This window comes from Apostichopus japonicus, chromosome 9, assembly GCF_037975245.1.
Source record: "Apostichopus japonicus isolate 1M-3 chromosome 9, ASM3797524v1, whole genome shotgun sequence".
Taxonomy (NCBI): domain Eukaryota; kingdom Metazoa; phylum Echinodermata; class Holothuroidea; order Aspidochirotida; family Stichopodidae; genus Apostichopus; species Apostichopus japonicus.
The window spans coordinates 16,781,772-16,806,653 of record NC_092569.1 but is presented as its reverse complement, the minus strand read 5'-3'; the positions used below and the strand labels follow the sequence as shown (position 1 = coordinate 16,806,653).

The 24,882-nt window shown below is 36.3% G+C and overlaps 2 protein-coding genes across 2 annotated transcripts in view; one reads left to right on the top strand and one right to left on the bottom strand.

The window, feature by feature from the left end:
• Positions 1–1,100, bottom strand: part of LOC139973261 (regulator of MON1-CCZ1 complex-like) — a 28,948-nt gene extending 27,848 nt beyond the window's left edge. Inside the window, exon 1 of the mRNA XM_071979810.1 lies at positions 912–1,100. Coding sequence (XP_071835911.1) covers positions 912–1,019 — 108 coding nt within the window. The 5' untranslated portion in view covers positions 1,020–1,100. The remainder of the gene's footprint in view (positions 1–911) is intronic.
• Positions 1,101–5,392: 4,292 nt separating this feature from the next.
• Positions 5,393–24,756, top strand: LOC139972989 (annexin A13-like). Its single transcript, XM_071979332.1, has 12 exons — positions 5,393–5,673; positions 9,245–9,320; positions 10,477–10,571; positions 11,629–11,742; positions 14,097–14,159; positions 15,796–15,829; positions 17,577–17,656; positions 18,885–18,950; positions 19,464–19,565; positions 19,928–20,003; positions 22,775–22,887; positions 23,426–24,756. The coding sequence occupies exons 1-12, from the start codon at positions 5,659–5,661 to the stop codon at positions 23,564–23,566; spliced, it is 975 nt and encodes a 324-aa protein (XP_071835433.1). The 5' UTR covers positions 5,393–5,658; the 3' UTR covers positions 23,567–24,756.
• The last annotated feature ends 126 nt before the right edge of the window (positions 24,757–24,882 follow it).

The following is a 24,882-nucleotide window of genomic DNA, read 5'->3' as shown; positions in this document are numbered from 1 at the left end:
TACATCTACATTATTACGTCTGGCAATAAACTGCAAGTATGCTACAAACACATACAAGTGCAAGTAGGAGTACTAACTAGGAGTACTTATGCTACCACTAGTATGGACTTCCAAAATGCTCGGGTAATCCCTATGCTCTGAGCCTATAAGCTCAGACAAGTCAGGTCCCAGAGAGTAGTGGTACAGTATCATATTGAGGTTATTTTTGGGGGGAGTAAGATTTCCAAATGCGCAAAAAATACAATTATGTCAGGAGATATCTGAAATGGATTCAAACTCATATAAATATGTAGCTCTGCTTGACTGCAAAAATGTGTAGGTTTCCTGCTATATCGTTTCTAGTAATATTTGAAGGTGCATCAATTACATGAAGTAGTGTCAATTATGAAGCCTTTAGATACACATTCACTAAAAGTCAATTGTGCTTCATTATTTATCTAGCCACATAGCAAATAACAACATGCGCCACGGTTTGTTTCATCGAGCTGAAAAAGAAAGGACTGTTGCCTACACATTTTGCCTGTCTTGTACAATCTAATATAGGCCTTGTCCGTTACTTTTGTTTTCGTGGAACTACCCCCTGTATATTTTCCGCCTGTTGAGCAGAAGCTCATAAAAACTAAAGACATGCTTAACAAACTTTGACAAAAAATCAGTTACAGAGAGAAATGGAGAGGCAGACGTCTCATTAAATTCTTTCACTAATTAGCAGGACTATTATTTAACAACACCCTTTAGGTGCTGCGGAGAACGTGTAAGTTACGCGGACCTGTTGACTTGACTCAGCTTAGCCTAGAATAGTCCTACAGCAGTCCTAACGTTAGGCCTAAGTTAGTAATAGTACAGCCTTTCCTACACCTGGAGCCTAATCAGTACAGACAAAAAACGGTCCAACGTTTCAAATAGATCACCTGCTTCCGAACTTCATCATAATATACATTGATTGTCTTTGAAGTGGGCTCAAAACGTGTTGGCTTGTTTGACAGATTGACATAATGTCTCAAATGTTCGTCTGCCATTGTACAATGTAAGGTAAACAACAGCAAACTGTCGTTACGTCCGCAATTTCCGTATTTTTTGTCGGCAAGAGCATAGCTTATATGGTCAAACGAAAATTGGTCACCATTGCGACGCTGAGCGTTAAAGGAATATATTACGCTCTAGGTGTCGTACCAACTCCGTTGATTTAGATACTGAATTCGTCACTTTCAAGACCCGCTAAAGCATTGATAAAAGTACGGGGTACGGATGCATTGCAAAACCGCTGGTCTTGGTAGAAATAGTGGCAAGGACAATATGTACAGTGGGCTGTATATGTTGTGTTATTAAAATGTCCAAAAACGTGTAGTGGGACGTTACATATAGGCTACAATATTTACAATGCGCAAAGACAATCGTGGTAGATGGATTCGGTAGATAAAGGACTAGGGCAATGTGAACAAGAGCAGCAACGCAACAGAAGCTCAGCTAAGCTTCTATTTGAGAAATCTGTTTTTGCATTATTTCTTATTGAAGTGAACAATGATAATATTTTGAAATAAATTTGAAAAGTTAAAAGGCTGTAATTATACCGTCTTGCGTCTTAAATACTTAATACGCAGAGCCGCCTTTGTAATATGGCCTACATATTTAAACCAGACTTTATCGTAACAGGGTACATGAGCCAATGTTATCCGTGTGCTATCCTTGCAAGATATCATCAACAAAAACAATAGTTTGTATGAGTTTTGCAGCGGCCACTGTTCACCCTTTGATGAATTTCGAAATTCACAAAAATCAATCCATTATCAAAATAAATACCTTCTCATTGAAGTAGGAGACTTTTCAATGTTACATATCCTTAGCTATGGTGGTCACAACATTTTCATATTTGAGCCAGTTGACGTCAAATGACTTTGGCCTTAGCTAATATCAAGGGGTTTGTCCAACTCAGAATGGGTAACACCGTTCTTGAGACACTGGTGCAATGTTTGCAGTGTTTTATCCTGTTTCCGTCAGCTGACTATATTGACCTAACATAAAATCAATAAGGTAGGCTACCTATAGAATAATGTGGGCAACCAACATGCGAAGTATACGGGTTGCCAATCGAAGACACGTTTATAGATACCCGAAAAGAGTTTGAGCCAAGGCACCAAGGCGTTCGATCGCGGTGTGCCCTACGGGCCAATCCTCAGTTTTATCCATGTTCAGTCATAATTTATGTCCCCCACATTTGAGATTGAAGCCCCGGCATACAATAATCTATACCGCTGTACACAATATTAGAGACTTAACGTTCCATGTACAAAAATCATGTCCACTGACTAGAGTGCAAGAATGAACTTTCTGGAGCCAACGTAGACACGGGTGGCTATACTGCTGTGCTGTGCCAGGGTTGGATGTTTTAATATGGAGTCACAATGGAAAACAGCAGTCATTGGGGGAAACATACGCTCACATTAATGAGTTTAAAAGTTTACATCATTCTTTGAATGTTCACTCTCACAACTCGCAAACTAATACCTAGCATTTATGATGCTTAGTGGTATGTGTGTGTGAGAGTGAAGTATTCTGTAGTTGCATAATGACGGGAGCGAAGGTTGAACTGGAAGCAAAGTTCGAACGCCCCTAAAACATATTAAAACGTTCATGCCACGTGCTCGGCTTATAGGTGTTCGAATTCTCGGTCCAACTATATGCCACATGCCACTATATGCCCATGGCTTGCTGAAGCGCCTTACGACGGAAACATCATATCACAAGACATATCGTATCATATAATTTACCCAGCTGTTTGAGGGGGTCACAAACGCAAATCAAGTATGTGAAATTTGTCACATTTCGCGCTACGTGAGGGGTTGTGTCTTTCCCGACCTCTTACACCCCAAAAAACAAGTCGTATCAAATACCTTAATTTCTGACTGGCACGAGAGGCATAGGCCTATATTGAAGAATTTTTTTTTAAGACTTTCACCGATTTACCTGCAGGAATTCTGTAAGTTCGAAGTTTTTAGGGAAATTCGAGGTCTCTTTTCGACACACACTCACTATTAATCGCCATGGTTTTTCTTGTGTTGTACCATTGTTCGGCTTTTATTATTCGCAGGAACTTGTTAATGTAAAAGGGGTGGAGGTTAAATATGATCTCCATGCATGTTTTTGCCAACAGCGTAAAGACAAGGTGTGTAACAATGTACATTGGCGAACAATTTAGACCTTGGAAAGTTTAGGTATTCATGGGGCCCGGGGATGTTTTAGTCTCACCCTCTTGTATATTTTAAGTACTCAACTGAGACTTGTGTCTCGCTTAAGTAACTCAAGAAGAGGTCGAAATCTTTAAGTTGCTAGCAGTATCATGTCTTGCAAGAACGCTCTTTATGCCAATCCAAAACCTAAATGGTCTTCCAAGTTGTAATAATTTAGTTCCAAAATGAAGAAGTATACCCACCATAATTTTCATTGACTAACTTGATAGATGAGTGGCCATGGGTTAACTGAGGATGATTCCCATGTAGGCGGCTCGGGGGGGGGGGTATGGGTGGGAGGTAGGGGAAGGGGATAGGGCAAAATTCTTCTCTCTGAGGTCAATTGAGACTAAAAAGTAGATCAATATTGTTTTCCTGAAGGCAGTCATGTGCCACTAGTAACTACTACTATTGACTTTTGTGTGAGATTGAAATGGATTACTGAGGTTGGACGGTTCACTCCCACATATAATTGGATGCGCGCGTTATCTTTGCGTCCGTCATCTTCATTGGTTCATGTTTATAGTAATGTCACCACAGTGTAACGTTAATACATTATGTGGGCACATTTCATCGTAACGATATTATTAAAACTAATTTATAAAACAAATACATATTACGGTTAGAGTTACACATTGATTTCAAAGTTTATCAACTCACAATCAAATTAAGCTGGAAGCTGCTATAGGCAAAACTGCATCGTATATGCACTATCGGCACTAAGGTTCGATATTTCTTTAAGTATGTAACCTTGGTAATTGAAAATCACGTAAATTTATATCACATATTCAGAGTATACGATGAAACATGCGGTAGTGTGTATATCGTGTACGATATATGTATCATACCACCCATGCATCTTTATCAGACGGTGACAATTTTCACGTATGTGGGGACCCTTAACTATGAGGCAGAGGGTGGGTCCCCGGTGGCACTGCCCTAGATCCGGCACTGACTTCTTGTATAATAAAAACAGTGTTATGTTCAAATTCAAAGAACACAAAGCAATATGCTCATTCTGATTATACATGGAAACATGCTATACGAGACACTTTATACTTATATTACTTTAAGCAGTTTTATTCCCTATGGATCGTTAATAACACTTTAAAGGAATCAATTATCACAAACACAACTTTAAGAATGCTTGTACTAGCTTTTGGTCGTTTAACGTTATGCTTCAAAACTTCTAGTTGCTTCCCTAAGCAACTGGATGAGACTACATTTATCACAATCTATAATTTTGTTTTTTTATAATTTATTGCAGCCGGTGCTTTTCCCCATAACAGCACGATGTGACCTTGCACATTCATAGCAAAATAAACTACCCAAATCATTGATTTTATTGTTAGACTGTTTATTGTTTCCAACTTTACTTCTTCAATGTAAGTTGCTTCCTGTCGACATTATGACACCATTCAGGAATACCCCAAAACAACTTAAATTACGAAATACCATTGTTCATGATCTATATGTATTTTATTGTTTCTACGCATCCATCTTTTAAACAGAAAGGGGAAACAAGACGTTATTTCCTCCCTTATACCATCACCGTTTAATCATCATCGTTCATAACCTTGTTCTTTCTTTGTATTTAAGACAGCCTTTTTGAAACATATTTGTGATTGGCATTCGAAGTCGCTTTAGACACGTTATTGATTTACAGCGCTGTCGTAAAATGGTGGGTTGCAACATTATCTGATTGGACTTATGTACTCGTTATTGTATTACTTTCTATATTACTTGGTGAGCAAAGACACCAACGTCTGCTCTCAAAATATAGCGTTCATCGTGCCCAACTTTATATACAAACATATCAACGCAAATTATTGTCAACTAATCACACACATTTTTCCATAGAAGGCTACATCTCATTGATATGGTCTGTTGGGCTACCGCGTGAGATGAACAACATACGACAAAAGTCATAGCTAGCAATAACTGCCAACACCAAAAGATTACACGAGATACTGGTGCAAAGATGAATAAATTAATATGCACTGGCTTGCCCATTTCGTGTAGTACTGTATACTGTTAAATTAAACACACGCATCGTTCGTCTGTGATGTAAAACACACGCATCGTTGGTCTGTGATTAGCTATGCAATATTGCCAATTATTATTACAGTGGGGTATAATTACGGGTTTTTGAATGACTTACACAACACACGCGCATGCATTTGAGCATATTGGGGAAAAACCACCGTGCAATTTTGCAATAAGCGGGGATTCCATGATTCATCAAGTTATCCGTCATATAGCATACGGAGACCGAAGACTGATACGGTATTTCCAAACATCAGGAAGTGAGGAGGGTACATAACACGGAAGAATGAAAGAAAACAGTTCATTTTGAGTTTTGACCTGCCTGACGAGCATCTGCTCATAACATACTACGACGAAATAATCAGAAGAAGAACAACAAAGCACGATGGGAGACAAGAAGGTAAAAAAACAGTTTTCAAAGTCTTTGGTTTTGGTCTGGGTTTTTTCTTTCTTCTTCTTTCTTGTAGTAAATTCTCTTGAATGGTGTTCATATAGTAAAGACATAACACCCGTCATTTTAACCATTGTGTGGATATATAAATAAATATTTTATACTCATTTTGTCTCAATTACGATACTATATATCTGGACCGTTAGTGACTTGTCACTCGGGATTTAGGAGGTTAATTATGCACATATTATGCTTAATTAGTCATAAAAGAGCGTTTAGTTTGATTTTAATGCATGTTTTGTATTACTTGCAAGCTGTGTAGATTTTGATATGTGTTAACAATGAAATGACAGTATTCACTTTAATATCAGAGACACAATTTCAGTATGGTTTATACAGTTGACTTAACTCATGAATAATTATGATCTATAGTACTGCAAACCTTGTTAAAGGAAGTCATTAAAGATTGCGTAATTATTATATATAATACTGCAAACCGTCTGAAAGGAAGGACTTACAAAGTGCGTTATTCATTCGCATTTGCACGAACTTGGTCAGATAATCGACGCAATGAATTTCTAGTTTGAAACTGAAAGTAGATCAACTAAATTTAACCTTAAGAAACGATTACGGTTCATTCGTTCTTTATTCAAAGGCCAATTTTAAGGACGTGAATTCACGTTGTCAGTTCGATACCCGTACAAAATCGTTGCAACGGCTTTTTTGTTGTTGTTGAAATTGTTGACTTCTTTACGACAGGTTGATAAAATACGTCTTAGACTAGATGGTGTCTTTTCTTACAATATTATATATTTACGTTCCAAAGAACTACATTTTTTAATAGTGTATTCAACACGGCCATATGCTGTCAATAAATACAACTTCACTGTGACGTTTTAACGTAATGCTTTTCCCACAATACTCAACTTATCATACACAGCAATTCTAGACTGCATTACAATCATGTTGCCTCTTTTTTAACATGACGTTTACATAACAAATTCTACAGGAAATGTCCGCGTTGCAAACAGCGTGAACTGATATTAAAGAGCAACAAATAGAGATCATATTTCGAGATATATATTTTTGTATAAATAATCTATTCCTCTTTGGATAAATATTTACGAATTATAAAGAAAACACAAAGACAGTTTCAGCTGAATTGTTGTGATGATTATCATCCAATATGGGTTTGTTGCCAGATACATTTTCAAAAAAGTGTTAGGTTGCCACATAGTGCAAACAGTTGCGTGAATACAATTGCATGGTAGGCTTATACCCAATACTAAAACACATACAGAGACACATTTCTATAGAATGCTCTGAAACAGTCACTTGTATGTGAATTTAGTGTGACTTCTTGTTTGATATATAGGTACAGGTGAAAATGGCGATGCTCCATAACACTATCATATATACTCGGGGTATTCTGTTTATGGGATAAAGATCGCAAAACGAGGTCGCTACTTCTTCAACTTCTCATTTTATCCTTGTTTTGTTTTCGTCGGAGTGGGGGTGGGGTTGACTGGCGATTGGGGTTGGGCTGCATATGGTTTGACCTTACTTTACAGATACATCTAAACAAAAGAAGAAGAAAATTGACTAAAAGTATCTAACTCTTAGACGTAGTGGGTCATTGGCATCAGATGAACGGCCAACCGAATACCGACTTTCTAAGGGTTGATGGATACCGGCGAAGAGAGGTACCGGTCACCCATCATGTAGGAAAATGGCACTATTGTAGACTTTAATTCATTTGGTGGAGGGCAGCGGTGTCTCTTAGTAGCGAGAGATGCTTGTTTCGTCCGAGACGTGGATTGACCTGTGTGAGGTAACTGCAATGTATATACTCTAGCCCTGCCCTGGTTTTATCTCATGTTTACGCGAAATAAAAGAGATAACTTTTGCATCACTTAATTGTTTGGCACTCCTTATAACTATATAATGACCGGGTTATAACCTTGTGAAAGGTTTCCAGTTATTTCCAATGCTTGAGAGAACAATGATGGCATATATAATACTCCATTCTAATACATATCGTCTATACAATATATTTCTTTACCAGCATAGTAAGCGTTGACTTGTCATGTTTATGTTAAGTGAATACCATATTTAGTTTATAAACCGAGCTCCACAGGACTTATTTATATATCAATTTAATTTATGTTAAACACTTCACATACAGTAGAACGTTAAAGAGGTGGTCATGAGCATAGCTAGAAACGTTACAGTAATAGGCAGCATGTAGTATCGTATAGGGAAAGTGACAGTTTACAAATCAGGCTATTAATACAAACAGCATTGTTTACATGTACATCCTTTCAATACAAACATATATAGCTTAACCAATGCAAATAACATCCGTATATGGCTTTAATTTAGAGCAAGAACAAAATACATAGAAAAATATGAAACACCTCTCAATATATAGTTTGCATATACTGATATGGACTTTTGTTGTTCAATTCTAACCGATATAAATATAACGTAAGAGGCAAAACGTAGTCCAGTCATAGAAGAAAACGGAGGGGTACAAAAGTTCTACAAAACTCGGACCTATCAAGGAATAGGACAATATGTACATAATCATAGGCGAAGGAGCTCAATTTGATTTGAGGGGGTGAGGGGGGGGGGGGAGTTGTAACGACTTGCCCAGAAAAGTATAACCAACATTTTTTGCGTGCGTTCAACGTTTTTTGCGTGCGTTGGTTATAGCATCGCATGCCAATTATTTACAATCATTTGCCGTGTTATTACCCTTCCATATTGGTTATCATTTTTGGGAAGTCGTTACAATAATAATTATAATAATAATGATATAAGTTTAACCATTGAAAAACACACTGGTGCATTACCGAATATTAAAAAGTGCTGGTGAAAACTATTGATTTTCTTTAGCTACATCATTGCAATATATTTTTCTTTTAGTAGGTGCCCGAAAAATTCGCAGAATATTGCCCGATATTTTCACAAAAATATTTTGTTGGGGGCTACAGCCCCCCCCCCCCAGCCCCTCCACCCCACTCCTTCCCGCCTCTTACGCCTATAATGACTCCTATACTTTTATACGAGCAAAATAGAATGTCTATATAGCATTACACGGAAACACAAGATTGCTTAACCATAATATCCAGCTACTCATGCCACTGGACACCGATTTTTTTTATCTCATTAGCATAAAAGAAACATTCTGTCGTATGAATGTTAATATTCCTCGCACCATATATACATTGAGCAAGGAGAAATCAGATGAGCTGGAGATGTCAATACATTTTGATTTGAAGTAAACACGGAAGATTATACAACCACTGCCTGCAAAATGTCACAGATTGGCTCTCACTGATTATAAGTCTCTTCAATGAGAAATATGATAAGACCATCGAAATGATATTATAAATGAAATATTCATATGTCTCCAATCCTTTCTGTATTAGCGTGGTCTAAATAACTAAATGATCTCAAATCTAATCTACATGTTATTTTCTTACCTGACTAACTTTTGATTTTTTGAAAATTAAGAACGCATTTCTTGTTTTGTGTTTATATAATATAATTTTGATTTATTCGGTATCTTATGCAGCCAACAGTTGTCGCTGCAACTGAATTCAACGCGGACAAAGATGCCGAACAACTGTACGAGGCCTTTAAGGGATTCGGTAAGTTCTATATCAGACCACATGGGCCAACGTGTGTACATCGTTTTACTGAATATATCACAAAAGATGATCGCTTCTTGGCCTTTTGGCTTAGATCAGGTATAGTATACGTTTCCTTTTCTATGGGAATCGTCATACACGCCTGATTACGGTCACAGAGACACCGTCTTGATACAAAGGGACTTGGATGGAGAGTGAACCAGTCGTTTGGTTCTTTGTTTTTCCCCTACAGGTTCTTTTTTTTGAGTGACTTTTTTTTAAGTATTACAAAAGATGATTTTTAAGAAGAATTTGCTCCTTCGATATTGTTCGCTTTTTCGTTATTTGTTACTTGATTCGTATTAAATTCGTTTCGAATAAAACCAGAAGAAACATCGTCTGTATCGAAGTATATTGTGTCATATCACAGCATGACCTTATAATGTACTGATATTCTTTCCAGTAAAATGAAAATATTTCCCACTCGTGCATTTTTTTCGGCATGGGGCTATAACGTTATTTTCATATATGTTCCTACTTGATATTTTAAAACGCAGCCAGACTTACTTTCCCTTTTAACGTCTAATTTACAAATGTACTACAGAACAAAAAGTCGAGTACCGTCTCCCGAGTTTCTTGTTATTTTTTTTTCGTCGAACAGGTATCAACAAATTGACTATAATGTTGGTTGAAATGAGAATTAAGTCTATTGACAAGTGAATGGCATAACAGAGGTGGTTCATGGTGGTTCTTGTAAAAGTTTATTGTGCCATTATTATCACCCGATACACATAAAGAACACACTCAGTCACTACTGTATATCTTAAAGTTTTGTACCACAGTAAAAACTGGATCGTGCTATAATTCGGTAGCATGTGCTAACTATAGGATTACAGTAAGAACTGAGGATATGTGTAATTCCAACAAATCCAGTTTTTTGGGATTGTGTGGAATTACAAATATCCTCAGTTCTTACTGTAAACTTAATAGCACATGCTATACCGATTTATAAGATTTGTCAGCACGATCCAGTTTTTACTGTGGTTCAAAGCTTTAAGATTTACGGTAGTTACTGTATATCTCTGTGTTAATCGGCTGTTATTTATCATGAAATGTTAGAAGTTCAAAGACCAAATATACAAACATATCACAATTATTCTAAATTTGCACTTTTCAGGGACCAACGAGAACATTGTGACTTCCATCTTTGCGGGTCGAAGTTTGGAACAACGTCAATCGATCCAAGAGGCTTATAAATCTAAATATAACAAGGTACTGGGACAACAACAAAAAAATGTTAAATATACCACTTACTTTAAGACATGAAATAAACTTTTAGATTCTAAACCCTTGTAACAAAATCATAACTAAGTTCATTGGGGTTTGTCAATTAATGCTCTATATACGGAAGTATAGTCCTTTGGTTTTTTTCTACAGATACATTATTTTCCAGCTTAATTTGCTTGCCTCCGAAAAAGCAAGAAATAAAGAAGCAGGGACAATACCTGCTTCAGGGACAAGACAATACTTCATCACACATCTCCGCTTACGTTAAGATTAAAATTACCTGGAAAATATGTATATTTGGTCAATATTGTAAGATAAATTGATCACACGATAGCGGTGTCCAATACTATTAGGTATTGAGTTTATTTAGAATCATTATATCGATGCTATGGTTAACTCTAGAACAGCAGCAACTGTCGACATTTTGCGATTTCTTTTCTAAGAATCTGACATATAACCGACTCTAACATCTGTTTACTGTTGCCAATCTACTATAATTAATGTTGCATGCAGACTTGAATTAATGATATTCGGATAGCTCTACATAACATTGTAAATATTAATTAGTTTGCACAAGCGCATATTATATTTGCCAAGATTGGAGTAACGGGATATTAATTAGAAACATATGTTTACATTATTCTGTAAGTTTGCCAATAATTTAAATATATAAATTAAAAACAATGCTTTACAATCACCCGGCACTGCTGCATATAACACATTTCAAAATACATGACAGTTTTCTCATTGTTGTAATAAAAAATAAAAATGATAGTTTTTCGAGAAAGTACATTTGGAGTTACAGAAAACCAGTGGGGCTACAGATTTAAGCTAAGCGAATGGAATAAGAGAAGGAGCAAATTAATTAAACAGAAAGGTACCGTTCTTACAAGCTATCCTTTAACATAAGGCTCTATATTGAAGATCACATTAATATCATCTTAATGTAACATCTGTGGATTGGTTTGCATATTTTTGTTTAATTGAAATGATCCACCTCTCTCCCCGCTCAGAAAAGAATTTCGTTCTTTTGATCAAATAGGATCTTGTGCAAGAAATTCGGTCGGAGGTTAGCGGAAACTATTTAATGGCATTGGAAGGATTAATTGAAGATCCGGCGGATTTCCATGCTAAACATCTTCAAAGGATCATTTGTGTAGGTATATGTAAGAGGGTATATGTGAAGGTGTATTTGTGAGGGGTTCAGTAACACTGATCATTTGTATAGGTATATGTGAGAGGGTATGTGTGAATTTGTATATGTGAGGGGTTCATAACACTGATCATTTGCGTAGGTATATGTGAGAGGGTATATGTGAAGGTGTACATGTGTGGGTTTAACAGCACTGATCATTTGTGTAGGTATATGTGAGAGGGTATATGTGAAGTTGTATATGAGAGGGGTTCATAAGACTGATCATTTGTGTAGGTATATGTGAGAGGGTATATGTGAAGGTGTATATGTGAGGGGTTCAGAAGACTGATCATTTGTGTGGGTATATGTGAGGGGGTATATGTGAAGGTGTATATGTGAGGGTTTAACAACACTGATCATTTGTGTAGGTATATGTAAGGGGGTATATGGGTGAGGGTATAAGTGAGGGGTTCAAAACACTGAACATTTGTGTAGGTATATGTGAGAGGGTATATGTGAAGGTGTATATGTGAGGGGTTCATAACACTGATCATTTGTGTAGGTATATGTAAGAGGGTACATGTGAAGGTGTATATGTGAGGGGTTCATAACACTGAACATTTGTGTAGGTATATGTAAGGTGGTATATGTGAAGGTATTTATGTGAGGGGTTCATAACACTGAACATTTGTGTAGGTATATGTGAGAGGGTATATGTGAAGGTGTATATGTGAGGGGTTCATAACACTGATCATTTGTGTATGTATATGTGAGGGGGTATATGGGAGAGGGTATAAGTGAGGGGTTGATAACACTGATCATTTGTGTAGGTATATGTAAGGTGGTATATGTGAAGGTGTATATGTGAGGGGTTTATAAAACTGATCATTTGTGTAGGTATATGTGAGGGGTTATATGTGAGGGGGTATATGTGAGGGTTTAACAACACTGAACATTTGTGTAGGTATATGTGAGGGGTTCATAACACTGAACATTTGTGTAGGTATATGTGAGGGATTAATAACACTGATCATTTGTGTAGGTATATTTGAGGAGGTATAATTGAGGGGTTAATACCACTGAACATTTGTGTAGGTATATGTGAGGGGTTAATAACACTGGACATGTGTGTAGGTATAAGTGAGGGTTTAATAACACTGAACATTTGTGTAGGTATATGTGAGGGTTTAACAGCACTGAAGATTTGTGTAAGTATATCTGAAGGGTTAATACCACTCACGGAGTCGTCACACTGTCGCTTTACTGAGGCAGTTTGTTCAATGTTTTTGCTTTAAATTCATTTTGCCGTCGGTACTTTAATTGACATACCCAACTAACTTGAAAGCGACAAGTGGGCGCTTGATTAAATTTTGTTTTCCAATTCCATAGCTTCTTCATCGAGCCATGTCGTCTCATTGTAGTTATATTAAGGTCACGATCTCTCTGTTTCAGAGTACAATTATAATAAAAAAAGTTGAAGGTAGAGAGTTGAAGGTTGAAATGAAATAGCTATTAGTGTGTTATATATAAGACGTCTATTACAATTAAATCACGTTTTGACAAACATGATTAGGATTTCAATATTATATGATGTTTTTTATATGTGATTTATTATTTGAAAATATAAACTCAGGACCAGGAGAGCCTGGTCGATATATAGTAATACCATGTAACATTACAGTTGAATGAAATTTGTGCCAACCTTTAATTTGCCAATATGTAATTCTTCATTTGATATCAGAGAGAAATAAGTCATTTGCGTTTCCAGGTTTAACAAATTTGCCGTTTCATCGTCAATTGTTCACACTAATTTTTCAAAAAAAATACAAAAGAAAGAAAAGAGAAGAAAAGAAAAGAAAAAAAAGTGATACGTTCACCTTTTACAAGAACAACTCACCTATTGCAAGTGCACGACTGGTGTTAGATGGGCTAGTATTTCAGTAGCGTGTGCCAGAAAGGGGAGGGGGGGGGGGGGGCGGAGGCCCCACATTTTATAGACATTCGGGGGATTTCCTACATTCAGGGGAAGAATTTCTTCACTGGGTGGAAATCCCCCCTCATCCCAACCCACATTCTTTTAAATTTTACACAAAAAAAAAGAAAACGTATTTTTTTCAGCACATGCTTGTATTAAGAGCTACATACTTTCAATCTATTAATAGCCTATACCTCGCAATGCACCATTTGACGTCCAAGCCTTTTGTTTTCTTACTATAAACGACCCATAGTCGCTTCTCCTCCCATATAAAATCCTTTATTTGCCTCTGGCCCTTCCATAAAGGTTGATTTCCCTATGCACGTCACTGTAGTATTCAGTACATTAGAAATAACCCTCTATGTGATATTCATTTCGACATTTATTCCTTGTTATGTAGGGAGTATTACCCGGATGTAAAGATATCCCAGTCCTAGAAGTGTTGAGCCCATTGTCGAGTGTGGTGAGTAAAGCATACGTTCACTTGAATCTGTTCATGCAAAATAATTATTTTCATAATAAAAAAATCTTTCTTTGTTGCTTTATATTTGGTATCGAACCAAACTGGTTTCAAGTTGTGTTGGTTAGTTCAGTATGTAGAGCACAAGGCTTGTAATACTCAGAGAGATAGTCGAACCATGTTCTTGCCAAAAAGATAATAATAATAATAATAATAATAATAATAATAATAATAATAATAATAATAATAATAATAATAATAATAATAATAATAATAATAATAATAATAATAATAATAATAATAATAATAATAATAATAATAATAATAATAATAATAATAATAATAATAATAATAATAATAATAATAATAATAATATAATATTGTCATACTAAATTAATTCCATAAGAATAATTTTTATTTTTAATTAGTATTAGCTTATATACTATAGTTAAATTATGATCAAACAAACAAATATCGTCATGGGATAAATGTGTACTTAATGGAACAACTTTTTCAAGAAACTAAAAAACTACACCGTTTTATTGGTTCCAATCTTGTTGTCAGATTCCTTCATATTTGTATTCTCTGAGCAATATTTAAGTTTGCATTGTAGAGAGGGTTTGTTCTAACTTCAATATTTAGTTGGTGCCTGGGAAGGATGATTTGCAGGTCCCCTGTTACTGGGACAATATTTTATTATACTACTGTCATTATAAGAATGCCACTTAAACGAAATTGCTGGTACTATTCTTTCCAAGAAATTACTCATAGTTCTTTCGCCCTAAAACGTTCAAACATTACTGACTTCTTTTGCACTAAATCAATTTGACAAGAGCATGCATTTTATCTTAAAGGGATCGAGAAGTCCCATACTTAAAGAAAACTAAACCAAACCCCCAACCGCCCCCCCCCCCCACCCCGATGATATTACCTGATGGACGCAACATCAGGATTCAGTACATCAAATCTTCACGCAGGGTAGAGTATGAGTTGTCGCCATATAGATGAGTGTTGGCAACGGTTATACTGCTTGATATTTGATTCACAATTTCTGTAGCATATTTTATTTAAGAGTCATGTGACTGTTTCTCATAGGGAGCCGGGTAGAGTATAATTAAATCAAATAGTAATTAGATAGTTTAATTGTTGCATATGTAACTGAACCAGTGCTTTAATTATTCATTAGCTGAACCATTTTATAATGCTGTTATGCAAATGCACAGAACGCTTTACTTCTTTGCTGGTAGTATTAAAATTTTCGAGGTTCGTCATGTTCCATTGGATTAAAAATAGCGGAAAATCAAAGAAAAACAACTGCACCAAGTACGGTATCATGTATGGCAAAGACAGGCAAAAGTTACTTCCTTGTTCCTTGTAATCATTTAGTGTGTATAGCGACAAGAATCAAATATCATGGATGTTAGAAAGGTTAAGCTTTTGATCACATAACGTTACCAAATTGATTGTTCACAAAGTATATGGGCAATTGAAAGTCAATTAGTCAGCGTTCTTTGTAAACTTGTTTGCCAGATATAGAAAGCTGCAATTTAAATTCGACATCCGCTCCAGCTTCTTTTAAAGTAAATATTAAACAAATATTTCCCTCTCTCTTTTTCTTGTTTTTGCTTGGAATGATTAGGAAAGAAACGTGATTGCTTCCGCTTATGCAGAGCGTAAGTATATTGTATATGAACCTCACTTGTAACAAACTAAATCTATAGAGCATTGATAAGTCAGAACTGAGGATATGTGTAATCCCAATAGATGTATCAAACTGGATTTGTTGGGTTTACACATATCCCCAGTTTTTACTGTAATCCCAATAGCACATGCTATCGGTTTATAGCACGATCCAGTTTATACTCTGGTACAGAACTTTAGGATTAATATTAGTAACTGTGTTCTTTCTGCAGTGTGAATCGGGGTTATTAGGCCATGGAAGTAGCAAATCTCTATAATATACCATACGGAAGATGCTGTAAAAAAAAAAATAGTTGTTATATTATCCTCGTACATTGTCGGATTTTTTCTTTTAATTGTTAAACAAACTTTTGAACCTTATGATGATTTTAGTTAGTCCGTTTTTCCATTGGTGGTGTAATAATTATCATACAAGAGACTACATTATTTTTATTATTTCAATTGAAAATGTTTCGAGAATAACCTTCTTCGAATAATAGAATGGTTCCAAACAAATTTGTGTCAGATGTTGCACAGCAATATGGCATGCATTATATACAAGTAATAACAGAAGCACATTTTTTTCCACACCGTTACAAGCTTACTCTCTGTTGTTTTGAAACAAATGATATAGGCGAGTAGTGTATAACGTTATTCAATTGCGACCTTACCATCTGTACTTTATACTAATTAATATGATGCAAATATGTATCTATATGAATCGAGATCAAAGTTGCTGGTGGACTCGGGGCTCCATTCGTCCTTGTTCTCTGACTATTAATTAGAAAGTAGCGGTAATATCGCTAGTACTGCAGGATTTGGGGTCATATGGATTGTCAAGGTAATAGAAGCGAACTACCAATATAGTAAATGATATAACGGCCGCCGTAACGTAGTAATTTACCAGGTAATTCTAAAACGCCATGAGTGGCGATAATATATCAAACTTGAATACAGTTTTCTTTACTAGGCTTAGCAAACGCTGTACGTGTGTACGTGTGAAAGCCGAATGGAATTAAGTAACTTGGATTTCACATGGTTGGCTATCAATGCTTTTTTTTATACAATTTGGAAGACCTGTTCAGACGTGAAAACTGTAAATTTCTCCAAGATGAAAACCCCAGCTAACTCCGGCCTGCCAAGGATTGCTATAGGTTTCATTGCTTCGAATGCTAATTTATCTTTCCAAATCGAATCTAGACCTGTTTCAACGCATTGAATGGTTTTAGCAACAGTCACAGGGAAATGTAACACATTATGCGTATGCTACCAGTATGATATATTATGGCTAATACTCCATATGGAAACATAAAAATATCACAGCAATTTCAATTTTATTTTTGGCAGACTTAATCAAGTAAAATATGATCCGTTTAAAGGTCGTAAAGATATACCAGCAGAATCGAGATCAAAATTTGTAGTCATTAGCATATTAATATATCCTTGTCAATTCCTTATTATAAGTAGCAATCGAAGTAATTACGATTGTCTACTCAAGTATAGATCAACAATGATGAATTGCCATCTTGTTAACATAATTACTGACCTATACGAGAATCGGTTCACTGACCTCTGAATGTCGGAGATGAAAAGATACCGGTGTACCATATCTAGATAGGTCTTAACGCCAGTCATCCTTCCCTTGACATAAGCCTACGTTTATAGCTTTACTTACTGTCCATATCCAATAATTCATTTGATAACTATTACAAACGTTTATTAATTTGTTTTGTCTTTCAGTCTTTAAGAAGACTTTGGCTGACGACGTGGAAGCCAAAGTATCTGGGCCTTTCAAGGCTGCTGTCTTAACTCTTGTGGGGGTGAGCAAGAATCGCAACTACATACACAACTACATACAATAAAGTAGTATCAATTATTTAGTATCATGATGGAAATGATATAATTGTAAAAAAAAAAAAAAAAACTTGTTGTGTTATATTAAAAGGCTTTGTGTCTCTATATGGATTGTTAATCTCAAATGCAATCAGCAGCTTCAGTTAATTTGTACGAGGCTGAAGTGACCAAAAATGTTGGAGAAACCCGCAAGGGCTGATAGATTACAACTTACTCGTCGGGTGGCTTCCAATTCAACATTTTAACGGTAGATTGCTCTTGAATGAAAAGCCCACCATATTTTGACCTGCAGGGTATCGAACCCGGAACCTTCCGATTGCTTAGCCTCATTGCCTCAAATGCCACCGTCTTTTTCCACTCGGCCTCAGCACCGGTAAAATAAATGAGACATTCCAAGGATTTGATTAGTCAAATCCTTGTCCGCTCCAAAAGTTTCAATGCACTGAACGTTTATTACCGGAGAGTTCCAAGACCTCTCCAAATGCTGACAAAGATGGCGGGGAAGTTAGCAGAGGATGTTTCAAAGAAGAACAGGGAACTAGAAGCAATTGTTCAAGGGAACTGACTATTTCATTTTTCTAAGAATATGTTTTAGAATACCACAATCGTTATAAGCATCCTGCTTATGACAACCGTATACGTTTTAATCAATTCAATTTAACTCTCTCGCTCTCTTTGTATTTGCGGAAAATACGCAAAATACAAAATTTAACCCCTCAAAGAAATTGCTAGTAAATTAAAAGTTTGCAATGGAGAAAACGTAGAAATCCTTTGTGTGATCTCTAATGTACTTTGGATTATTACTAAACTTTAACCTTGGCTTGTTTGATAGGCTAAGCAACATCAATTCGATATTTATAAACGTTGCAATAAGTACATAATCAAACGGATACGACAAAGAAGAACAGAAAAAAAAGTACATCAGATTCTGGAGAGTAATGATCGCAGTGTGAATACAAAACAAAAAAATAACGTACTTTTAAGCATTATTATAACATTATGATTGGCAATAAACATTCGCAAATGACGACATGTAATAGATAAATGTTATCACCCAAACATCATTCCCTTTCTCCTCACTCTCCTAAACGTATTCCTTTACTGATTTTGTAGGGAGGAAACCGTGTCATGTAAGAAAGTTACTGTTGTAGATGTAAAAGGTAACCTCTACCACTCTCGTTTGTCTATATATAGGGCAACGACGTAAACCAATCGCTGACTTCTCAGAAAGTTGAAAGCGACACCAACTTTTTGGTTTCGGTACGTACACGTTTAACATTAATTTAGACATGCTTTAAATATTTTTGACATGGTTTTATTATGTTGGACATGGTTTTATTATGTTGGACATGGTTTTATTATGTTGGACATGCTTTTATTATGTTGGACATGCTTTTATTATGTTGGACATGCTTTGATTATTTTGGACATGCTTTGATTATTTTGGACATGCTTTGATTATTTTGGACATGCTTTGATTATTTTGGACATGCTTTGATTATTTTGGACATGCTTTGATTATTTTGGACATGCTTTGATTATTTTGGACATGCTTTGATTATGTTGGACATGCTTTGATTATGTTGGACATGCTTTGATTATGTTGGACATGCTTTGATTGTTTTGGACATATCCGTATAGGCCTAAATAGGCTACAATGTCCTTTGCGTTTTAAATGTATATCAAGCAACGGAGTTACACACGATTAAAAACAGGTATCACCAAAAACCTTTTTGCCTAGTCTTAAATTCTTTCCTTTTCCATTTCCTTCAGTTGAAAGCAGAAGATTGGACACCTGAAAATACCACTTTGATGGATTTTCTTCTCAAGAATAACCCAATGGCTCTCTTTGCCGTGATCAACTCCTATAAGACGGTATATCAATTATGAAATTTATTGTAGATGGATTTATTCCAAATTTCAAACGTCTAAATTTCAAATAACCGATTTTGAAGTCGTCATATCAGATATAGTTAATGAAAAAATGAAATCTTAGGAAAAATGTAAAATGAAATTTATGTGTAGAATGGATTATGACTTTCATGACATATCAGAGATGATTAATTCGTTATGATAAATATTTCACGCGCAAAGAAAGTCTTATTATTTCACACTTAAATGGTGCCAAGGTGCTGTAAGACATAATTCTTTGTGCGCTATCAACATTGATGTTTCATTAATTAAACGCTGTGAAATACTATTTAGTAGCACATTTTCTCATATTTGAATCAATGTAGACGACCAACACGGACTTGCTAGAGGTCGTGAAAACCCAACCGAAGGAAATCTATCGGGAAGGATTCAAAGTCTTGGGTAAGATTACATACATATTGAAAAACGAACTGAAGACAAGACGTACCGGGTACATCATGGAAAGAATGAAATAAAGTGACATAACTCGACGGTCTGGTTGACCTAATCGATACGACTGATCGAACGGACTGACCGAACCACCAGTGGCGTAGCTAGGATTTTTTGAGTGGGGGGGCCATGGGGGGGCTGTTCTTTCTTGTGGGGGGGCCGGAGGTTACTATCTAAGCGGAGCGCCACCTTGGTTGGCGCGGAGCGTACAGAGAAAATTTGAGATTTCAGCACCCCCAGATCGCAGGAGATGGCACCTGTGAGGCAAAATAGCAACCAAAAAGATGTGCAACTTTGGTGACAGAAATGCAAAAAAAAAAATTCTCTTTCATGCTGACTGGCCTTGCCAACTCAGCCAGACTTTTAACTTGAGGGAAGTTGGCATCATTTGTCGTTTCAAGGTGTCAAGGCCTTTCTCCTAACTCAAACCCCTGTGGGCTACCGGTAGGTTTGTAGGATATGCCCACATGTGGACTTAAATAGCATTAGAGGAAGGGGATGGAAGACTAACACGCATCGATGTTTTGGTAATGGTCCACATTGGTGGCTCGGTGCTAATTAGGCCATTTATTGGGTTTTTTGAGGTAGCTGTCATCAGAATCTGGGTTTTTGTGCCAATCGATGACCGATAACATGTATTGGTATGTAAATTTCTTCTTCATATATCTAGCAACACTCTAAAAACAAATGAGTGGATTTCATTCCATTGGGGTGATCACTCGGCGCACTTCAAATTAAGAGTGAAATTTAACTCTATTGGAGTTATCCTTCACTCCTAATATGAGTGAATATAACTCTATTAGGAGTCAAGATTTACTCCAATGGAGTGGAAATTCACTCTTATACCGGAATGTGCTCAGTGATCACTCCCATGGAGTGAAATTCACCTGTTTTTATCAGTACAGTACAGTGCATATCATCATAGACGTACTACGTACGTTCGTACATCAGACGCACTCAATACCCACGATACGATATGGTCCTGGAGAAATAATTTCCACTCATCATTTTTTAAGGCGATACAGTAGTGAGTAGTGAACAGGCATAGCCGCATATTTGCAGGAATTTCAGAATTACCAATATTTTATATCTCTACCAGTAGTGGAAAATCATGTTTCGACAGTTTCGTGGGCATAAAATAAGTAGTTTTGTGGAATATTCAATGACATATCAGAGGCGGATGCAGGGTTTGTGACAGGGGGGATCTGACTGGTCCAGCCGCGCCTGAACGTAAGACTATCTAAGCGGAGCGCCATCATCGGTTGGCGCGGAGCGTACAAGAAAATTTTTGGCTTTACAAACCCCCCAGATGGCCGGGAACGGCACTTCCCGAGTATTCTAAGCTGCATGTACCTAGCCTGAAAAAATGGATCTCATGTCTGCAATTTCTCAATTGATGAGAAAAAAAAACAATCTATGAAATATGGTATTACATATCAGATGAGTTGAGATGATACAAAAATCATAATGCCTTTAGCCCCAAGTCCCCTCCCGTTCCGTCACCACTGTTTGATGCAGGGCCGGATCCAGGATTCTGGAAGGGTGAGGGGTTTGCTCATGAAAAATTCGTTAGCGCATCCTAGCAGCCTACCGCTCTGTAACATCACCGCCCAAAAAAATTTGAACACCACCTCAATTTTGAAACTTTTCTGTCTGAAAATTGAGATTGTAAGATATTTTTGGCACGTGTAGCACGCGTGCACACTATAGTTCATTTGACGGAAAAGACACACCTGGCTGACTTGTGAGGATAACCGCTTTTCTGACGTCCTACATGTTTAAAATTGGCGTTTAATTTAATTATTTTTTCTCTCTCTTTTTTTTTCTCTTTTTTTCCTCTTTTTTTTTTGGCCAAGAGCAGGGGGGGGGTCCGGACCCCCTGGACCCCCTGGATCCGCACCTGCATATATTCATTTGACTCGAGGCAATATATGAATACCTGATACCTCGGCTCAGTACAAACGGTGCCAATCTTTTGATAGATTGTTGCGCTAGGTGGAAGCACTGAACATATTCAGCAGATATCGATATCGCGCAGCACAACAAGGTTCGTGGTGTATGGTCGCATCGACCATTGCCATGCCATGCTGTGTGACCATTCTCATGATTACTACAGATATTGTATTATTCTTATTCTACCAGATATACAGACGAGAAAATTGTGTAACTCTATTTCCCAAATTATTGAACAAAAAATATTAGTGAATCGCACTTATTTTTTTTTTACATTTTTTTTTACCCCATTCCCAGTGGGGGGCCAGTGGGGGGGGGGGGGGGCCAGCCGTTTTCATGGGGGGGCCTCGGCCCCCCAGGCCCCCCCCCCCCCCGTAGCTACGCCACTGCGAACCACACAAAGCCAACTTGTTTGATCTAGTTGATCTGATTGACACGTCGAACCGGATCCATCAGTCATGCCGGTCCGACTTGACCGCTCAACTGTACGACATTGTCCACCTGCACGAGCTGATTGACAGGACCAATGTGATCTACCGGAATAACCGAAGTGGTCGAGGTGTGCGACCTGATTAAATCAGTTGACATGGCCTATCTCGTTCGTGTCCTATCTGACAACCATCACCAACTGGACCGAGATGAACAGAATGATCTGCTTGATCCGAAACTCCTGACTAGCTTGATAGTTCTCCTTGAACTGACTGATCAAAAGAGATTTTATAATAGTGTTCCTGTTAAAAATATACGTTTCCGTTTATTTCATACTGCAGTTGAAGCAGCACAGGATCACTGGATGTATTTTGCAAAGCAACTTTACCAATCAATGAAAGGGATCGGAACAAACGACAGCAAGCTGATTTATATCATTGTCTTTAGATGTGAGGTATGTAATGTCTGAAATCCTAGCCTTGTCAATTGGATTTTCTACGAATAATCTCTTTCCATATGTGACAATGATGCAAGCCATTCTCATAATGTAGTTTTTATTTTATGTTACGTAATGCACACAATTACCTTAAGCGAACACAGTGAATTCTACATTTTTTTTTACCGTAATGCCAACCGATACAGTAACTTCTGTAAAATTTTAAAGTTTTGTAACACAGTAATAAGCTGGATCGTACTGATAAATTTGAAACATCTAGTAATTATACTAGCACATGCTACCGATAAATAGCACGATCCGGTCTTTACTGTGGTTCAAAATGTCTAAGATGTAAAGTAGTGACTGTGTTCTCTCTGTATATCGGGCGGTATTTCTATAAAGGGGCCATATATCGTACACTATTCTTAATTTTTTTTTATACTTGTTGTACTTAAATTAAATTAAATTGATGGGTTTGGTTTACATCTACGGGTATAGCTTTCGATTAGATATCAACTACAAATCAACTTTCGATTCATTTTCTTCAATTAAACAGTCTGATTTGGGAAACATCGCTGACACCTTCCAGCAGACGTTTAATTGTTCCCTGCAGAGCTTTATCCGTGACGACACATCTGGCGATTACGGAAACTTATTGATTGCTCTTGTCGGGCCAGAGGTAGCGGCAACAAATTAATTTCATATGTCGAGTACTTTATCAAGTATATAGAAGTTCTTCCTTACCGCACATTACCATCAATATATTTTATGCACACAAAGAAAGATAACAAAACTAAGATATGGGAGTTAATGTTAAATTTAGATTACAACGGCCAGTTTTTTTTTTCTCGAAATAAAGTCAGCCATGAAAGAATCATTGTAATATTAAATCCAAAATGTATTTATTTCTAACCATCGAATACAGTTATGCTAATGTTGTACATTTACCTCTTAAACAGAACAGCAACAATTAAGACAACAAAATATTACCAGAGAGTGGCCTTCAATATTAAAATATGGTACAAACAAAACAATCTTATGACGAATACCAATTTATAACTTTTCAGTTCTTCCACATGTTAAGACATTCCAATTAAATATAACCCTTTCAAATGAAATATGACTACTTTATAATGCTAGATAAAGTATTATTCCCGTTGTGTGTCGGTGGTTTTAGAGACGTCTTTCCAATTATTTACTGAAATGCACAATTTTTCTAGTTAATTTTTGCACCTTTATTTTTAATATTGAATGTTAAAGATATGCTCACTGTAAATATTATAAGCTTTAATATTTTCTGGTTTTATCACCTAATGTTGTTATTCATTTCAATTAGTTGTTTTATTTTCGACAAATTGAAATTACAAAATATTATAAAATTAAAGATGTTATGGAGATAAAGATATAATTAGTGAAAAAAAACCAACGCTAACTTTACGTTAATAACTAGAAATTGTCAGCATAACAATTATAATCATAATGGAACAATATAAAATTGTCAAAGAAAAATTTATTCTATTATTAAATAAAATCAAGTGAAAATCATTTTTGGCGGTACAATTTGTATTTGATTTAAGTTCGAGGTTAGCAAATAACACTGGAAAACAGTAAAATAAAATTTATAGCATTGTAATAGTTGTTAAAAACGGTGTTTCAATGTCTTTTGTATGTTATAATGGATATATTTGTATTATGATTATAATACGATACACCTGTATTAATTTGTACGGTACTTTATTCAACATTGACTTCTTTAATATTTGCTAACTTTCACATTTAACGCTTAAAAGATTAAGAAACCATTTTTACAATCGATGTGCACGTAACTTTCGGTGATGGAACCTGTTTCTTACTGGTAAACATGAGCAATATAATGGTGAGAAAGAACATTTGTCTTTATTTACAATTTTCGATTTTACTGATTACTCCAGTGTGGAGCTGATAAAATATTTTGGTTTGCTTTTACATGTTTAAATTAATACAATTGGACACAAAGCAACCAATATTTCACAT

What these genes read in the sequence shown, in the direction of transcription:
- LOC139972989 (XM_071979332.1), top strand. An exon ending in TGCTTCCGCTTATGCAGAGC is followed by an intron (nt 15,830 to 17,576) that starts GTAAGTATATTG and finishes TTTGTCTTTCAG; the next exon opens with TCTTTAAGAAGACTTTGGCT. An exon ending in ACACCAACTTTTTGGTTTCG is followed by an intron (nt 18,951 to 19,463) that starts GTACGTACACGT and finishes CATTTCCTTCAG; the next exon opens with TTGAAAGCAGAAGATTGGAC.